Below are 19,352 nucleotides of genomic sequence, written 5' to 3' on the forward strand. Positions count from 1 at the left end.
AATTACCCCATTTCCCCTAAAAACTTTTTGAAAATTACTCATTTTAATTTTTTTTAGTCCAAAAAAAAAATTTTTTTGATTGATGAAAAAATAAGTGATCAACATTACTCAAAAATTCACGACATGTGCTCAAAAGAGAAAAAAACTCTATTGCAATAAAAATGTCGATATTTTGTATTGTTTTCTATTTTATTGCTGCCGCTGCTGCATTCGAACGCCATTCATTGCTAAATGCTCATACGCGTGTCTTGCTTTGCGGGAAAAAGGGCATCAGATATGAGAAATATTACTTAATGGCGTGTAATGCGGTAGACGTGATGAAATTTTTCTGAAATAATAAAAAAATAAAAAATAGTTCAATGTTAAAAATTTGTCCGATTTAATCGTCTCGTTTGGACATTTCATCGACAATTTTGGCACTCATGGCTTTAATTTGGCTGCGCGTGAGAACGGAGGGATCTTCAATGACGAGACCAACTTCGCCTTTGACACTGTCAATATCGCCGCCTTTTGCTTGATAACCGGAATTTAGTTCTTTGACAATTGCGTGATGATAATCCTTCCATTTGGGAGTTTTTTGGTCGTCTTTTTGCTTTTGTCGTAATTTTTTTATGGTTTCTTTGTCTTTTTCCGTTAATTTTGGGTCTCGAAGTTTGGCTTCGAGGATTTTTGTGTCTTCAGCATTTTCTTTGTTTAGTTCCGTTTGATAAATTTTTACTATTGTGTCGATTTTGGATTTTGCTACTTTTAGTAAATTGTCAACTACGAAGAATTTTTTTTAGATTTAAGCAAAAAAATTAGAATAAATTAAGGACTTACTATTTTCTTCTACGGGTGGAGGCGGCTTATACTTTTGAAAGATCTTATCAAATTTGAGCAAAGGCAAATTCAACATCGATCCAGGAGCTTTTTTACGCACGACATTGTGAGATTTTCCAACAGTGTCTAAAACTTCCACGAGATGCTGGAAAGCCATGCGGATTAAGAGAAAATTATCGGCACGAGATTTGATTTTTTCTTCGATCTCTTCTTGTTTCTTTTTTTCTTCAGCAATTTGGAGTTTCATTGATTCAATATCGCCCAATTTGCTAAAAAAATATTTTTTTTTAATTTCTGTTAAAAATAAATTAAATAATTAATAAAGTTACGCAATTTCATCGTCAGTTAAGTCATATTTGAGACTTTCTTCGATTACGTGAGCATGAAGCTCCCGATCTAATGCGAAATTTTTCTCTTTTTCTTTGCGATTTATTTGATCGATAATTCTTTCGCTTTTTCTTGATTGTTCTTTCATGCTAAAAATTAAATAATTAATTAATTTATTAATAAAAATTTGTGAAAAAAAATTTTTTAAATTAAAATTTTAATGATTTAAAATAATTCAAAAATAATTTTAAAAATAATTAATTAAAATAAAAAAATTAAAAAAATAATTAAATTTTAAATAATTTTAAAAATTTTAAATTAATATTAAATTTTTAATTAAAAAGAAACTTACTTTGGATAGATATCAAGAGGTTCACAAGCAAGTGCCGCCAATTTTAAAGCTTTAATTCCTTTCTCGACTTCTTCTAACTCTTTTTTCAACTCAACAATCGATGGCGTGTCTCGATCATATCTCGAAGGATCAATCTCAAAATCTTCCTAAAAGACAAAAATTTTTAAAAATCATTTTTTTTAGAAATTTCATCAAAAAACTCACATCCCGTCGCACCAAAGTCCGAACCTTCTTATTATTTTCCGCAATTTTCTCTCGATGCTCAAGTAAATCTTTAATTCTCATTTCCATCTCTCTCCGTGTCTTTTGTTCCAGCCACGTGTGTTCCTCTTGCAGCTCAATCGCAGTCGCAATTGCTGGTTTGCCAAGCAAAATCGTCTTTTGTATGAACATTTCTTGCTCCGCCATGTCTTCCTTCAAAGCTTCCAACACTGAATCGTAGTAAATTGAGTCTTGCAACATTATTCCGATGATTTTCTTGTAAGCTCGATTTACTGTCATGATGGTTCTGACACGCGTTTCAGAGTTTTTGAGATCTGCCTCGATTTTTCTCGTGAGTGAACGTTCCTTTGGTTCGATTGTGTCTTGATATTTGATGCGATCTTGTAACGCAGCGACCTCTAAAAGGCGTTTTTCGTATTGATCAGTTAATTTTTGCTTTTGATCTTTTAGTATGTCGAGTTTTTTGCGTTTCATGAAGGTATAATCGTTGATTCGTTCCACAATTTTCTGAGGAAAAAAAATAATTTTAAATTTTAAAAATTTTAAAACTTAAAAAAAAAATTTTTTTAAACTCTTAATTTATGAACAAGAATTTTTATATATTTTTAGAATTTTTAGTTTTCAAAATTATTTATTTTTTTCAATGAATTAAATTACGTCAATTAAATTATGTTAAATCTATAAAAAAAATTAAAAACAAAAATAAAAAAAAAATAAAATAAAAAAAATTAAATAAAAAAAAAAAAAAATAATAAATATAAAAAAATTAAATAAAATTAATTTTCTGATAATTTTTAAATATTAACTGAAGAAAAAAATTTTTATTGAAAATTTACTTCAAGTAACTTACATAAGAATCCCACTTCGGAAACGCCCGCCTCATATATTTATCATGCTGCACAATATTTTTAATGCGTTGAGCATCTCCATGAATCGCAATACGCATTAGAAGATTTTTCTGTTTCAACTCTTTTCGCATTTCCTTCACTTTTTTAACCTGAGATTTTCGTTCAGAAGCTTCCGTAATATTTCGTAAAACATGATCTCTTTCTAAAAAACATCAAATTACCTCAAAATTTAATGAAAAACCAACAAAAAATAACCATAAAGCCGCGTCAATCCCGAATATTGCAACATTTTATCCGCCGCCGTCCATCGTTTGTCACGCATTTTGTGCCTCTTGAGATATCGAGTGCCAAACAATCGATTTGTTTCTCCCGTCTTCGGTTGAATTAACTCATATTTCTTCACTACCTTCATTGTTCACTGCACTTATCTCGCGTCAATATCTTCAAAATTTACCGTAAAAGGGCCTATTTAAGCCCTTTCAGCAATTATAAAGCGGCAGTAATTAATGTGTCAATTTAAACGAAAAAAAAAAGACAAAAAAAATCAAATTAAAGCAATAAAAATCATCCAATTAATCGCGTAAGAGCCTACTTTGTTAAAAAAAAATTCGAAAAATTTCTTTCCCTCGAAGCATTTAAAAAAGGTGGGCTGCTGTTGAGATTCTCCAAAAAGCGAAATGTAATGACTGAAAAGTAATAAATATTAGGAAATACTTCGATTACTCAATCTCGATCACTTTTTAATGCGTGTGATGAGTGATTGCTTTCGTTTTGATATGTTTGTCCAAAATCTTCAGCAAAATCCCATCAAATGCTCAATAAATAAATAAATTCATATAACAACAAAGTTTAATCGGAAAAAAATTCGTTCAAATACAAAGTCGTGCGATATTTGTTAAGCAGACGAAGAAGAAGAAAGTAACCTTTATTTTTCCCTCAGAGCAGAGATGAGAGCAGAAGTGACTTGCAAAATTGGTTTGAACAATCATTGTGTATCAGTTGTTGTTGTTACTTTTGCTGTATTCGTCAAAAACTCGACAAAGTTATGTTTATTCTATTACATTTCAGACGAAAAGTCTTGTAAATATCTATTAAGTAATAGTTTCTAGTTAAATGAATAATAATTGTTTGGAGAAAAAAAAATGTAATTTATGATGAGGTAATGTTTGCGTATTTTTACTGTATTAGATAAAAAAAAAGTTCAGTAAAGTTTGTATTTTTATATTTTTTTTTGTTTGTGTGAAAATAACTGACAGATTGCATTTGGATTTAATTAAGAAATAAAATTTTCTGTAATTGTTAATTTTTTAATTTAATTCAGTGCAAAAATTTTTCATGACAAAACTACGAGAGTCAAGGCTTATTGCGATTTCCGTTTTAATTACTTTATTAATTATTTTTTTTTATTAATTTAATTTTATTCTAAAATTAGTATTTTTGCTTTAATTTAATAAATTGCTCATATTTTATAATTTTGTTAATTAAGATGAATTTGTGTTTTAGATCAGAGGCGTAGTAAAATGTTAAAATTCAATGGGGGCAGATTCAAAATGGTAAGATACTATTTTATTAATTATCTTTTCTAAATTAATATTTTTTTTTATTGTTATTTCAAAATTTCATCGATTTTAAAGGATATTTTTAAAGGAAAAAAAGTTAATTTTAGCTACTAAATTTTTATAACGCCTATCCAAACGATATTGTAATTGTGGTCAAAGAATATGAGATTGACTACAAGGATCCCTTAATACTACTACAAGGATTCTTTAATGGCATTCCATTATCAACTTAAACAATTAGAAGGCGTTCCAAAGAAATAAACTTGGATTTTCAAAAATATTGCATAAAAAGTCAAAAAGTCGGAAATTGGTTATGTTATACAATGGGACGAGTCTACAGACATTGGAAACAACGCAAATTTAATTTGTTTTGCCAGGATAGGAAAAGATATGTTTTTGTCATCAAAGAGTCTATTTCTAATAATGTAACAAAATTCAACCTTTTTGCCACTATTTACTTAAACAGAAAATTAAAAAAAGGTTAAAGAGTTGTGGATGCATTAAGAGGAATAGTATGTTACTTATAAGCTTCGGTTATACTGCCGATTAACCACCCTTGGCCAATTAAGTTTGTTGCTTTGAGTTTAAGTCTTTTTTCGCTAGTAAAAAAGGTTGTCAACATTTATTTCTTTTCTAAGTCTTGTATCGACAACATTTTCCTTTAAAGTAACAATTAATTTAACCTTTTTGCCATTGTGTACTAAAAATGCACCCGGAATGCAGCACGGAATGCAAAAAAGATTAAAGAGTTGGAATGCAGGGAATGTCATCAAGAGGAATGCAGTATGTTATTCGAAATGCTTCCGAATATACTGCCGATTAACCACCCTTGGTCAATCAAGTTCATTGTTCTAAGTTTAAGTCTTTTTTCGCCTGCGTAACATAAAGGTTGTCAAAGACGTTCAATTTCTTTTACTAAGTCTTGTAAACCGACAACGAGGTTTTTAAAGCTTCTTTTATTATTTTTTTCAATAAAAGGATTTTATAGTTTAGAAAAAATCATCCCACTAATTCAGAACTCTGTGTTGAGATTTTCTGAATTAAAAATATCAAAAGTCATATAGTTCGGTTTTTTTTTGAAATTTTATCAAAAAATAAAATAAAATGAAAAGGTTAAGCCCGAAACCCCCCAATTTTTTTTTTGTTAGACCCGCCTCTGGTTAGTTAATTTTTTGTTCAATAAAAAGAAAAATCTGTTAAAAAATAATAAAATAAAAAATTTATCTTTTTTTTTATTTTCAACTTAGTAATGATAAACATCACAAAACAAGAAGCAATAAACAATAAAACAAATGCGAAGGAGGACAGCTTCTGTCTTATTTTTCTTCTTATGCATTTTCTTTCCCATCACATTGTACCTTTCTAAGTCGCGCACATGATTGATCTTTCGACAAAATTCTCCTACTTTTCCATTGTTAAATCATAATAAAAAATTTAAATAAAATTTATGAAATCATCCTTTAAACTAGGTACACAATAATTGTTAAAAATATTATATATTCAAGAAAATGACGAGACTGTGTGTGAGTAATAGCAGTAATAAATTCAGTTAGGGCAGCAATCTTCTTTTATTGCTGTGTTATTTTTCGTTTGTTGCTTCTTGCAATAATTTGAATATAAAAAGAAAAGAAAACAAACAAATATTATGTAAACGAACGATCTAAAAGTAAATATTGGTAAATGTTGTAGCTTCACGCTATATTTTATTTTATATTTATTTATTAGTCAGAATATGCGCAATTTTCATTCAAATCAACTATTGAACTGCACGCCAAGAGGTGACACTGCGATTATTATTCTTCCTTGCTCGTAGAAAGAAAAAAAAATATGCTTGGCTGAGAGTTTTTTTTCTTACTTGTTTGCTGAAACTTGTTAAAAGGCGATAAAATAAACAAAACGATCTTGATTGAAGATTATGTGAAAATTTGTCTTGTTACAACATTGTGGCGCTGCTAAAATTATTCACGACTAAAATTAGTAAAAAAATTAAAATTTCGTGTTTTAATTTTATTTCAATCAAAAAATGTCACAATAAAATTTTTAATGAACAAGTGGTTTCTCATTGTTTAATTAATTAAAAAAAAAAGAATAAAATTAATTTTTAAAAAATATTATAAAAATATTCGTATTTCCATAAAATAAAAAAAATAAATTAAAATTATTTCTATAAAATTAAAAAAAAAATATATAAAAAAATTAAAAAAAAAAAAAATTAAAATTATTTTTTGTAAAATTATTGATTTTTTTGTTAATTAAAAAAAATCTATTCAAATTTCGTACTTTAATTTAAAATTGTAAAAAATTGTCACAAAATAATTTTCAATGATCAAGTTAGAATTGTCAAGTAAAGTCTCTTAAGGTCGCTTAAATATTCATAAAACTACTTCTTGATGAGGTCAAACGTAATTTTTCTCATTATTTTATAATCGACCAGACAAAACAAGCAAAAACAAAAGAAAATCGATTAAAATTCCGCAACTCTGAAGAAGTAACGAGAGTGAAAAAGTGGATCATCACGTTATCTAACTATCAAAAATTCGCGTGTCAAATGGAAATTTATTAACCTACATCTCACTCTCACTCAAGTATGTGCGCGCGGCTCGAAGGCGACTATTACGTCGAATGTGTATTGTTTGTAAGCGAGTTCATTCACTAAGTTTTTTTTGTTAGCACCTCTTTCGACGTCATCGTCGTTCTTCAAAAAAAAAAATCTCTGTATTAATTATTTATAAAGGTTGCTTAATGTTTCTGTTTTTTTTTCACTTAACACTCTCACGTGTACAAGACACCAAAGTATAGCATACTCACGTGATAATATCACAAAAAACTGATTTTATTTATTGTGTAGACGAGCGAGCGCTGCGGATTGTTCGAATATGTGTCGCAGTTTGTATTGTTGCCATCAGAAAAAAAAGATGGAAAAGATTATAAAAAGTAACAACAAAATATATCAAAAAATCATAAATATGTATGTATGATCGTGCAAGTAGGTGTGTGCCATGTACACGACACGAAGCGATATGTTGGTGCATGCACCCTCGACTGAAAAACTCTTTTTTTTGTATTATGGGAGTTTTTCTTATTTTTTTCATAATAATCATAAAAATAATAAATAAATATTATGGTTTTGAATGGAAAATAATAATATTGTGTTATATTCACTTATTATTTTACATTTTTTTTTTCGCGGTGTATGTGGATTGCTTTACCATGAAATTTTTGTGTCTGTAGACTGAGGAGAAAAAATTAAATGAAAAATATGTGTTTAATCACAAGACAAAGGTCTCGTTTTATAACTCTTTTTATGGAGTGTAAATTTTAGTTGCTAAATAAATAATAAAATTTTAAACGTGAGGTTTAGTTGGAAAATGTTGAGAAAGGGTAGGGACAGAAATATAAATGTTGGAAGAAATTTTCTTCAGTAAATTGAATTTTCAATTTTTTTTAAAAAAACGAACGTTGGAAAAAAGGTAAGGTTGGAAATTTATTATAAACTTAACTTTTGAAATTATTCAAATAGAAATAAAATAAAAAGATTTAATTTAAAAAATATAAAAAAATTAAACTAAAATAAAATTAACAATTTTATTTAAACCTTATTAAATACTTGAAAAAAAATTAAAAAAAAAATTAAAAATAAAATTTTTTTTAGCAAAAATAAATAAAAAAAAGTTGAAATTCAATTAAAATTTTTCAATTAAAAAATACATTTTTTAAAATTCCAATTCTAAAGCTCAATTATTAAGATCTCAAGATAATTTTTGAATAAATTACACAATAAAAATTATGATAAAATTTCATAAAATGGCAAAAATTTGTTAAGAGGTCTAACATTTGAGATAAATTTGGAATCAAAAGATTTTTAATTTTATGAAATAAATTTCTGTATATTTTTAGTTGAATTGAAGCTATTGAAACTTTTAGCTTTTTTTCATATGGCTTTGTGTTAAAATTTCATCTATTAAAATTTTACTTGTGTGAAAACTTCATGTCAACTCCGAAAAGAAAAGGAGCAAAAAATGGTGTTAGATTGTCGACTTTGTACTGCATGAAATGAACATTTTTTCTTCGTGATGATCATTTAGCACTTCTTTTGTCTTTAAATGACGAATTATTTTGCCCACGATTTGCATGTCTAGCTCATTTGTTAAATTTACTTCCTCCTCTCTTTGCTTTCTGTGCTAATGGACAGAAACGCAAGTGCAAAAGACAAGTTTTAAAAAAATTGAAAGGAGATGTCCGTCATAAAAGGAATCAACGCACGAACTGTTTTAAGCTTAAATTTTGATAATCTGAATTGAAACTTAACTTAATAATTTTAATATTGTAGTTTCTAGTTGACAAACACTTGTTAATTACTCTAAAAGAGAATTTCATTACAAAATTGGAGACATTTGGCTTTTCAATCAGTCTAGAAGATAATTGGTGAGAACTAGCTCGTCTGCATCTCTATATAACAATAAGTACATGTCTGCTCGCTATAAATCATAATTCACACGTTAATTTTCGTAACGCCTCAACTTCGCGCGCAACTAATGTCTCTAAAAAGAAACAATAAGAAATGTACTTTATTACCTTTTTCTCTTTTGTGAGTGTAACTCATCTTATTTTTTCCATTGTAAATGTGAAGTAATCTCTTAATCAGGTCAATTAAAACTTGTTCGATCACTTGAATAGTTAATAATTACCAATTTTTCTCTCATCTCGTGAAAAAAAGCAACGAACGTCATTAAAATCATTCAGAGACATGAAATATGCTCATCTTCATTGTTGCTCATTTGTAATACTTTTATTTGTCTTAAATTGTCTAGTTTTTGTGGAAAAAAAATGAAGTAATTACTGAACAAATGTTTTGATTGTCAGTCACTGGTTTAGTGGAAAAAATATTAGTTTTAATAAAGAAAATGTTTTAATATAATGTTGTATGTTTTTTTTCGGAACTATTACCTACTCTCTTATTGCTGTTACGTTGTCTGGTTACTTTTTCTGAGCAATTATTTGTTGATGTAATATTTTTCCTAAAAGTGATGCTCAATAAAATTTTGTAGCCGGAATGAAAGGTTGCAAAGACAAATATGAAGATTTTGTGAGCGATTGATGAAATTTTGTAAGCACAGTGGACCAAAATTCGGCGTTACTGTCCAAAAAATTAATTATTTAAATATGAATTCATTTTATAGAATTATAGAAAATTTTTAGGAAATAAATTGGTGATATTGATGAAAATTCTTTAAATTAAAAAAATATTATTAAAATACTTAAATTTTTTAGAAAGAATTTTTGGAAAGACATATTAGTTTTAATTTTGACAAGGACCGTAAGGATTAAACAATTTGATTCATCATCTATCTGTGAGCATCTGCCTTCTGTTTTTGCTCAAACTGATTCGATATTTTGTCACAGAATTAAATTTATATCACAGCTCTGCAAAAAGAAACCATTTTATCCGGTGTGGTATAAGTTTTCTGTGTCTCCGTTTAGAAAGAGGCTCAATGATTTGTTTAGATGAGAAAATATAATAAAGAATTCTCTTGTCAGTATTATGACCGTGGCATTTGATTGGCTTTATTTTTATTTCTGTATCTTGGTATTATCAAAATGTCCAACAAGCTTTCCCTTTAGATTTTTTTTTGATAGGATGGGTGTGCTATAGCTTTATATCAGAAATTGATTCCGAATGTTGCTTCCGTGTGTTTAATGTGAGTTTGCCTCATACTATTTTCAATTTGGTCTGAAGATTTTTTCCTTCTGCAAGTTTGTAAGCTTGGAAAAACTTGTTGTTCGTACAAATTCTATTTATCTGTATAAGGCTTCATATCTTTATGTCTTTTAATGACCTGTAAGAAGAGGTTTAGTATTAGACATTAAAAAATTCGTATTTTTTTATCATTTCAGAAATTGATACAAATTAATTCGTAAAAAATTTAAGTGTATTTTTTTTAAATCTGTTAATCTAAAAATAAAAGAAAATATTATTACCAACTCATTAAAATTTGTTAAATTTTTTACAGCCAATACTTACCTTTATCCCACTGTGCCTTCGATCCCCGTTGGCGAAAAAAATGATTCCACTTACAACTAAATATTTCTCTTCTTTACTTCAAACGATTACTCACTTCATAACAAACGAAAAATCATTTCCGAACAAACATAAATTGATAAACGCTTAAAGCTTTCATGATGTTTGTTACTCGAACAAAGGCAATTGACGACCGTCGATGATGTTAAATAACACCGCACGCAGACATTCTCCTCTCATTTTTCTTGACTTTGAATTTCTCGCGCGCGGCACTTATCCCACATTTGTACCAACAACTAATTTAATTACATTCTCCAAAATAAAATAAAAAAAAAACTTTGTAGCCAAAAAGTCAGATACAAGAGTTCATTACCAATAACTATAACAATACGTACTTGGACATGCAAATTTTACGCCCGTTAAAAACATCGAAAGTGAAAACATGACAAGCAATTCGAACGTCCATAAAACTCATATGGAAAGTGTCAATTTGATGATTCCTTTGTTAGTGTTCATCGTCATCTATCAACGGATCGAATCTCCTTTTTTGTCTGTCATGCTCGATGTTTGTCATGATTTTGACCTTTCTTGATGGCTTTTAGTAGAAAAAAAATTAACTTATGGGATTTTTGTAGAGTAAGAGGAATCGTGTATTGCGACGAATATGAGGTCAAAAATCAATTAGCTGCGCTCTATTGAAGGAACATTGAACTCTGAATTCGGTGATGGTTAAGAAAAAAAATGTTTTATCACGTATGCTCATATATTATCATCTTTTCTGTCGAAAAATGTCGAAAGAACTTCAATAAATATTTTTACTTAGCAGCTGGGGCCAAGTTCAATGAAGTTTGAGACAAAGTGTGTCCTGGAAGAGGAGCTTCATGGACAGCACCGCGGTTAACGGCAGTGTATTTGGCTTCTTCTTGGACGGCAGTGTAGGCAACTGGAGCAGCGACAACGGGAGCAGCAACAACTTTCGTGGTGTAGGCCAATGGAGCTGGGGCAGCAACAACTTTCGTGGCATAGGTCAATGGAGCTGGGGCAGCAACAACTTTTGTGGTATAAGCCAAAGGAGCAGCGGCAACGTATTTGGTGTAAGTGGGTTCAGCATAAACTGGAGCAGATTGGTAGACAGTTGGGGCACTGTAGGTAACAACTGGAGCTTGAGCGGCATAGGTAGTGAGATATTTGCGTTCTGGAACGGAGGAGTATTGAGTGATGGCGGGAGATGCAACATATTTGGTTGCATAGTTGGTGGCATAGGTCAAAGGAGCGGCTTGATAAGCCACTGATGGTGCGGAATAGACCAAGGGAGTAACGTGAGCTGATGCGCCTGCAACAAAGGCGATCATGACTACAGCTGCGATGCACTGAAAAAGACGCAAATTATTTTTTTTTTGCTAAATTGTCAAAGCAAGTTACTCACCTTCATGATTGATTGAATTTAATTGATTTTTTTAGGGGTAGCTTTGAATTGTTTCACTGCTGAACAATGTCTGACTATTCGATGCCCTTTGCAAACTATTTATACCAAAGTCAAATCCCGAAATTAATGCCGCTAACAAAATGTAAGAACCTGATTAACATATGTGATACGGTTTTTGTCAACAAAATGCAATAGTGACCGAACCTGTATTTGATCTATTTGTGTGACAATGGGCGTTCAATTATTTTTTCGTACAAGGAAGCGAATAACGGTGTGTAGTAAGTTTTAATTGAATTTGATGCAAGGTCGTCTGATTGAGATTATTGGTTTTTTTCCAATGTTTATAACTGACTTTCAAAATTCTTCAAGATATTCTAAAACAAAGGTTTAGAAGAAGAATATTTTTTAAGAAAAATTAAGGAATATTTTTGAGCTTTTGGCATATTTTTCTTGGCAACAAAAGATCTACTGGAGACAACAAACAATTCAAGTGAAAAAAAATGATTTTTACTGTAAAAAATCTGAAAAAAAATTTTTCAAAAAAATTCACCTAAACTTCGATTTTTGGCGATTTTTCAAGTAATTTCGGATTTTCAAGCAATTTTAGAATTTTTGGTCGAATATCAAAATTTTTTGAAAAAAATTTTTTTCACTAGAATTGTTCTTTGTCTCGAGCAGATCATTTTTCGCCAAAAAACAGGTGCCCGTAAACCTACCATTGCTTCAGAAAAGCCAAAAATATCAATTTTCCAAAAGTCCAAAAATATTTTTTACTGTGTACATTTTACAATTTCCTTCCATTAAATTTAGTGAAGGTTTATACAAATCTAAAAAATAAATTTTAATTTAATTTGTCAAAAACTATTAAAATTAATTCAAAAAAGTTAAGCATAGATAAAAACTTATCTATTTAGGTCAAACTTCAATTTATTCCAAAAATCAACATCCCAAATTGTTAAAGATCTTATCTGAACTTTAATCGATTTTCATGACTGAAATTATCTTCAATTTAAATATCAAAATAACTCAGTTTCTCATCAGCCATGACGTTAACTGGTCACACTTTAATACTTTTAACATTACTCGAAGTTTGTTTTTCTGGTAAATTCATGAAAATCACAATGAAAGCCGTAAAATGTGAAACTCCAGACTCTTCAATCTTTAACGGATCATTTGTCCTTTGTCGCTTAAGACCCACACGAGATGGCACTGGGCTCACCTCCGTCATTCATAGATTTGGCATCCCGGCAAGGGAAATTTGGATTCAAGTTACGCCATATTACAAATATGGAACAATTTTTCGATACTGGCAAATGAATGTCACGGCAGAAATTTGCAGCGGCATCGAAAATATGAAGGATGTTCCGTTAATTGGACAACTTTTGAAAAAAACATTGGAAGAAAATATTCCGGGATTGCTGCACAAATGTCCGTATCAGGGTGAAGAGGGCTTTCGAAATGTGAGTGTGGATAAAGTTTTTAGCTCAATGTTTCCGCAAGTGATTCCAAAAGGCGAATATAAAATTGTGTTTCGAGGATTTGTTAAGGATAGTCGAACATTTGCGAGGGTTGCTTTGAATTTTTTGTTGGATTCTAATGATCCGTTGAAGTCTATGATGATGGGAAGGAAATAAATAATATGAAATTTGTATTTTTGGTATAATTTTTAATTTATATTTTTTCTTTAATTTAAAAAAAAATATTCTAAAAAAATATTTTTTTAAAAAAATATTTAATGATAATTCATGAAATGTTGTTAATGAAAATTTTGAAAAAAAAAGAAATAAATTTGTTCAATAAGTTGTAAATAATTAAAAACTTATATTGATTTTGCTCTAAAAAAATTTGAAATTAAGCACTTGTGGCAAAAACTATATGTTTCCGAGCATATGTTTCATGGAGAAAAGTGATTCTTATGACTCAAGGAATGTTTAGCGCGAAAAAAATTTAAAAAAAAATTTTACCCATAATTTATTGTTTCAAATATTTTTTTTTTAATTTTTTCTGTGTAATATTTTGATATAATTTAAAAATAATTATATAAATCTTGAAATTTTTGAATTGAATTGAAATTTTTATTTATTTATTTATAAAAATTTTATTTATGAAAAAAAAAAATAAATTTTATTAAAATTTTCTAAAAAATATTATAAGAATAATATTACTTTTAATTTTTAAGCATTTTTTAATTTACTAAATTTTTTATTTATTTTTTAAATACTAAATTTATTAAAAAAATTAATTTTTATTATTCATTTATTTTTTTTTTCAAATTCTAATTTAAAAACAAATTTCCCCATAATTGCTCAAAATACTGAATTTTCCAATTTTTTTTTCAACAATAATTTTTTTAATAAATCTTACAAATCTTTTTAAAATATTAAAAAAAAAATTTATTGTTGAAATTGATAGAAAATAATAAAAATCCAATTAAAATAATTAATTAATTTACATCGAGCATCGACACCAAAAATAAAAAAACGATTCAATTTCACTTTCAACGAAGGAAAAGTACCTCCGTTAATGTGATATGCACATCAAAACGCGTCGCAAAAAAAAAAATTTCACCCAAAAATCAATTTTAATTTATTTTTTTAAAATCTTAAAGTAAATTTAAAATCAAAAACAAAAATTTTTAAAATTTTGATTTTTGAGATCTGAATGAGGAAAAGTTGAGCCTTTTTGGAAATATTAATTGGAAATTTCGTAATATACGATTATATATTTTAACAAATATTTTATATTAATCCAAAAACATAATTCTAACAGGATCAAAAGAGATCCAGTGCGGATAGGTGCTCTTTCGCGAGTTATCGCGTTTTGAAATTCGAAAAATGTTCAAAAGTACGACCAAGTCAATGATGAGTCATACAAATGATTACATTTTGTAAATTTAAAAATTATTGAAATTTTTAATTTTATTTTTTAAAAAAAGTTACAAAATTTTATTTATTTTTAAAAACTGAAATTTTTCTAAAATGTATCTCGTAAATTTTATTAAAATTTTTCTAAAAAACGCTCAGTTTTACGCATATTTTCTGAATTTAATAAGAATAATTTTTTCTTGAAAATTACATTTTAAAATTTTTTTAAGCATTTTTTTAATTTGTGAAAAATTTTTTTGTTTTTGTTTTAAGATTTTTTTGAAAACTAAATATTTTTTATTAAATTTTTTTACAATATTTCTTATCATTAATTTGACTAAATTTTTAATTTGAAGATGATAAAAACTGAACCTTGATATCATACATTTTTCTGCAATTTTTTTCAAACTCTAATTTGAAAACAAATTTTCCCCATAATTGCTCAAAATTCACAATTAAATATTTTCCAATTTTTTTTTCAACAATAACTATTTTAATAAATCTTACAAATCTTTTTAAAACATTAAAAAATTTTTATTGTTAAAATTGATAGAAAATAATAAAAATCCAATTAATTAATTAATTTACATCGAGCATCGACACCAAAAATAAAAAAACGACCACACATGCAAATCAATTTCACTTTCAACGAAGGAAAAGTACCTCCGTCGATAATGTGATATGCACATCAACAACGCGTCGCTCGTATGTAAAGTTGCAAGCCATGACCTAACCTTCCATTCATTGAACTTTTTTTTTTAAACGCAAACTAACGCTAAGAATTAAAAAGAGAGAAACTTTAAAAGAAACAGTCGATTAAGAGAGTCACGATCATTGAACCGTACTGAAATCCAATACGAAATGAACTTTAAGTTAAAACAAAATTTTATATGCGATATAGAGGCGCGCGAACATTTTTATACTTAACTCCAGTATACTTTGATCGAGTATTTGTGAGTTTTTGTTCAGTTTCGTAACAAGATCGGTCGAAGTGAGACATAAAAACGGTTTCTTGATTCAAAACATTGAGAAAAATCGACGTAAAATTATATAAAAATTGTCTTAAAAAACAAAAATATTTTAAATTTAAAGATTTCTTAAGAAAAATGTGAAGTTTATTAAAAATTCTTTAAAAAAATGAAGAAAAATTAAAAATTTTATTAATTTTCAACCAAATTGACCGTCTTAAAACCACAAAAACTGATAAACTCTTAATAAAAATGTGCGATAACTTGTCAGATTAAGTTCCTATCTGACCGTGATAACGAAAAATAGAGGTTTTAATCACTTCTATTGATTAAAATACCTTCAGTTAACATCCAGCACGCAACATTTCAACATTTAAAACGAATAAAAAAAAATTAAAAGTGAATTTATCAATGACATCTGAATAATAAACAGAGAAAAATCTCTCATTTTGTTCAATTAACTTCAACATTACACCAGTTATGTTTGTTTTTTAAATAAATAAATGTTGAAAAAAGAGAAATTTTTTTAAAAGAGACAAGAGAGAGAAACTAAAAAAAGTGAAGAGACAATTTTGTAATAAAAAAAATAATTTTTTTATTGTTCAAATAATAATAAAAAAAACGTGCGACCGGTCTTTTTGTATTTGTTTATCATCAAAACTAATTGCTACAATATAAACATATTACATGATAAGTTCATGAACGACCTTCAAACAGTTATTTTTTTATCAATGGGTTCTATTGTGTAACATTCGTTTGTAGAATTTTTACTATTGTTTGATTAGAGAATTTTAGTATAAACAGAAATTTTGTCTAGCACTTCCGATTAGGTTAGTGTGCCAGTGAATGAATATTCAAGAGCGATAAGAAAGGTCAATATACTGATAATTGGCAATTAAATAAAATTAAATAAAAAAGTGACTGACCAGTGTTTTTGTTGTGAATGATTAATTAAATAAAAATAAATAAATAAATTAAGAATTTTTTAAAAAGAAATTGGAAAAATTTTTTTTGCAAAATGGATATTGTGGATATAATGCAAATATTGGGATACGTAGGTGTCTTTATAGCTGGTTTTATACTTTTGTTCATGCAAAAGGGGAAGCCAAGGATATGTGGACATTATACGCAACCAGGTGAGTGTTTTTTTTTTTATTAAATTTTGTTTTTTTAGACTTTTTTTAATTATTAATGGGTTAAGTTGACCTTTTTAATTTTTAACGGGATAATTTTAGTCGAATAAATTATAAATTAATTAAAGAAATAATTAAAAATATTTTATTTAATTAATGAAATTTTAATTTTTTTTGTGAACTTTCGTGTATTTGCTAATTTTTTTTAATAAAAATATTTGATTTAATTATTTTAAATATTTTTATGAAAAATTCTTAAATTATTAAATGAAATTTTATTTTGGTTGAATTAAATTAAAATTTTATATTAATTTTTTTTTAAGATTTTCGGTCAAATTTTTTTTTTCTTACAAAACATTAAAATTTTCTAAATTTTTTTCGTTTTATTCCTAAAATTTAACAAATAGATAAATTTAGCTTTCTTTAAACTTTTGTTTTAGACAAAATTCTTTAAATTTGATTTAAAAATAAAAATAATACTTTTTTCTCATTCTATTTTTAGCTGAAACCATAAAAAAATTGAAAAGAATGCTCGAAATAATTTATTTTAAAACAATTTTGACTTTGAAAAAATCCAATGTCACGTTTGTTTATAAAAAAATATTATCTCCTTACCCTTTTGCACTTATCACATGGTTTTTTAAAATTATTTTTAAAACGCCAAATTTATAATCTTCATCTTATCGGAGGCTCGCGCTTTGATTAAAACCAGACACTTTTATTATCAGCGAATTATTCATCCGTCAATTTTTTAGTCGCCATTTCCTTATCGTTTTATTTTTTTTTTAATTTTATAAAATATTTTAATTATTTTTTCTTATTTACAGAATGGAACTTTTTCCTTAAACGCTGGTACGCCCAACGAATCGTGCGAAAAATCAAAGAAAATCAACATTCACTGCTGAAATACGAGAAAAATTACGATTATGAGAATCCAAAATTATTACCGAGCTCCAAAAGTTCTGAAAGTCAATTTATTTACGGCTGTGATATGAACGGAAATTTTCTTCTTTTGAAGTTTACGAGATTTCAACATCGCATTGCCGAGATTTGGCTAGTGCTTAAATTTGAAGATGGAACAATTTTAACCTTGCCTGGTAAGTTTTTCCGAAAATTCTTTAAAAATCGAATTAAAAATATTTTTTTTGTAGAACATCCCGACACTCTTGTCTGTAACGGTACTCCAAACAAATTCGAAGCTCATGGCTTGACTTTGGAAAATCTCGTTCCTTACTCAAAATGGCGAATTCGCTTTAACGGTCTCTTACGTCGCGGAATTCGCACTGAATTTTCCGAGGAAATCCACGAAAGTGATCTCGAGTATGTGAAATTCAACTTTTTATGGAATGCGTGTTCTGTGCCTCAACATTGGCCTTTCGACTGGAGTCCCAAACTAATGGCGACAGCAATTGCTTTGGAGCCATGGCGTGATGGAAATTGGAAAAATATGCTCAATAAAGCGGATTCCGGTGGTTATGATCAATTTGGAGCTCTTAAGGGACGAGTTTTCATTCAAAAAGAAAAATTAAATTGGAATGACGCTTTAAACTCGGAAAAACTCGAGAAAAATTTCACCCAAATCGATCTCAACTTACCTGGAATTCGTCAACGTCGATGGGGTCCCAGCAAAACCTCACATCTCCATCGCACAGCTTCCTTTGTCGGAGTTTTGCAAGACGGAGTGGTTTTTGAATGTGGTGCTATTAGTTCGAGAACAGGACTAACTCACTGCCAATTTGGAAATTTTCGAACTCCAACGGGAAAAGTTTTTCCAATTGACTGGACTGACTTTCATTTATCGAAATTTGCAGAAAATTCGGAGGAATTACCCGAGTCAGCTACGATTAATTTGAAAGCTAATGGGCGTCGTTTTCAGCTTCAAGTGAAATTCAACACGGAAAATTGTGTTCCTTTAATGGGAGGGAATCCGTTCAACTGGATCGAGTACAATGTGCCGTTTGAGTGCACGACATATGATGGGCAGAAAGGATGCGGTATGGCGATGTTTTGGTATCCAAAGAGACAAGAAAAATTCTTGCATTATCGGGATTTTTTGCGAGTTAAGAGAGTGTTTTATCGGCATGACATCGAAACACAAGAGGTGAGTTTTATTTTTATTTTTTGATTTATTTTATATTTTAATTTAGACTAAATTTACAGTTCTAAGGTTAAAATTATATGATCTTATCGATATTTTTTTTCCCACATATATTAAATATTTTATTGCATTTTCGTCATTTTTTGTCCGTCTTTTGGCTGTTCAAATAATTTTTTCAAACTTTTTGTCCCATATTTGCTTTGAATATTTTTTTCTTTGAAATTAAATTAAATTTCTATTTTTTTTTAAATTATTTTATTTTTTTTAAAAAATTTTTGATTATTACAATAATTTTAAATAAAAATAAATTTTGAAATTAGGAATTTTAAATTTAAATTATTTTTAAAAATTTGATGGAAAAATAATTTAAAAATATTTTTTTATGTTTCACTAATATAATTTTCTTTAAATGATTTTTAATTAATTATATTTTTAATTTTAAATATTCTTGGAATTCAATTAAAATTTAATTAATTAATTTTTATTTATTATTTTTTACTCATGAAAAAAAAAAATTAAAATCAAATTACTTAAAATTATTTTTTTTTATGGGACAAAAAGTTTGAAATGAATTTAAAGCAGTCTCAATTATTTTGTTTTTCGATTTTTTTTATTAGTCTTTACAATTTTAAAGCTAAATTTAAACTTAAAATCTTAGTAGAGAAGGAAAGAAATTTGAAGAAAGTGAAGAAGAAAAGAATGAAAATTTCAATACTT

The 19,352-nt window shown here is 27.8% G+C and overlaps 3 protein-coding genes across 3 annotated transcripts; 1 reads left to right on the top strand and 2 right to left on the bottom strand.

Annotated features, from left to right (window-relative positions):
- Positions 1–379: 379 nt before the first annotated feature.
- LOC134837626 (cytadherence high molecular weight protein 2) lies at positions 380–2,980 on the bottom strand. Its single transcript, XM_063853008.1, has 7 exons — positions 2,824–2,980; positions 2,571–2,770; positions 1,703–2,227; positions 1,499–1,644; positions 1,149–1,295; positions 820–1,088; positions 380–762 (listed from the first exon to the last, which is right to left on the bottom strand). Exons 1-7 carry the CDS (start codon positions 2,978–2,980, stop codon positions 380–382), a joined length of 1,827 nt encoding a protein of 608 aa, XP_063709078.1.
- Positions 2,981–10,961: 7,981 nt separating this feature from the next.
- LOC134837627 (adult cuticle protein 1-like) lies at positions 10,962–11,578 on the bottom strand. The gene is made up of 2 exons (XM_063853010.1): positions 11,573–11,578; positions 10,962–11,516 (listed from the first exon to the last, which is right to left on the bottom strand). The coding sequence occupies exons 1-2, from the start codon at positions 11,576–11,578 to the stop codon at positions 10,962–10,964; spliced, it is 561 nt and encodes a 186-aa protein (XP_063709080.1).
- A 4,844-nt stretch (positions 11,579–16,422) lies between these two features.
- LOC134837628 (uncharacterized) lies at positions 16,423–18,703 on the top strand. The gene is made up of 4 exons (XM_063853011.1): positions 16,423–16,540; positions 17,365–17,634; positions 17,689–18,638; positions 18,698–18,703. Exons 1-4 carry the CDS (start codon positions 16,423–16,425, stop codon positions 18,701–18,703), a joined length of 1,344 nt encoding a protein of 447 aa, XP_063709081.1.
- The last annotated feature ends 649 nt before the right edge of the window (positions 18,704–19,352 follow it).

The sequence above is a fragment of the Culicoides brevitarsis genome, chromosome 1 (assembly GCF_036172545.1).
Source record: "Culicoides brevitarsis isolate CSIRO-B50_1 chromosome 1, AGI_CSIRO_Cbre_v1, whole genome shotgun sequence".
NCBI classification, from domain to species: domain Eukaryota; kingdom Metazoa; phylum Arthropoda; class Insecta; order Diptera; family Ceratopogonidae; genus Culicoides; species Culicoides brevitarsis.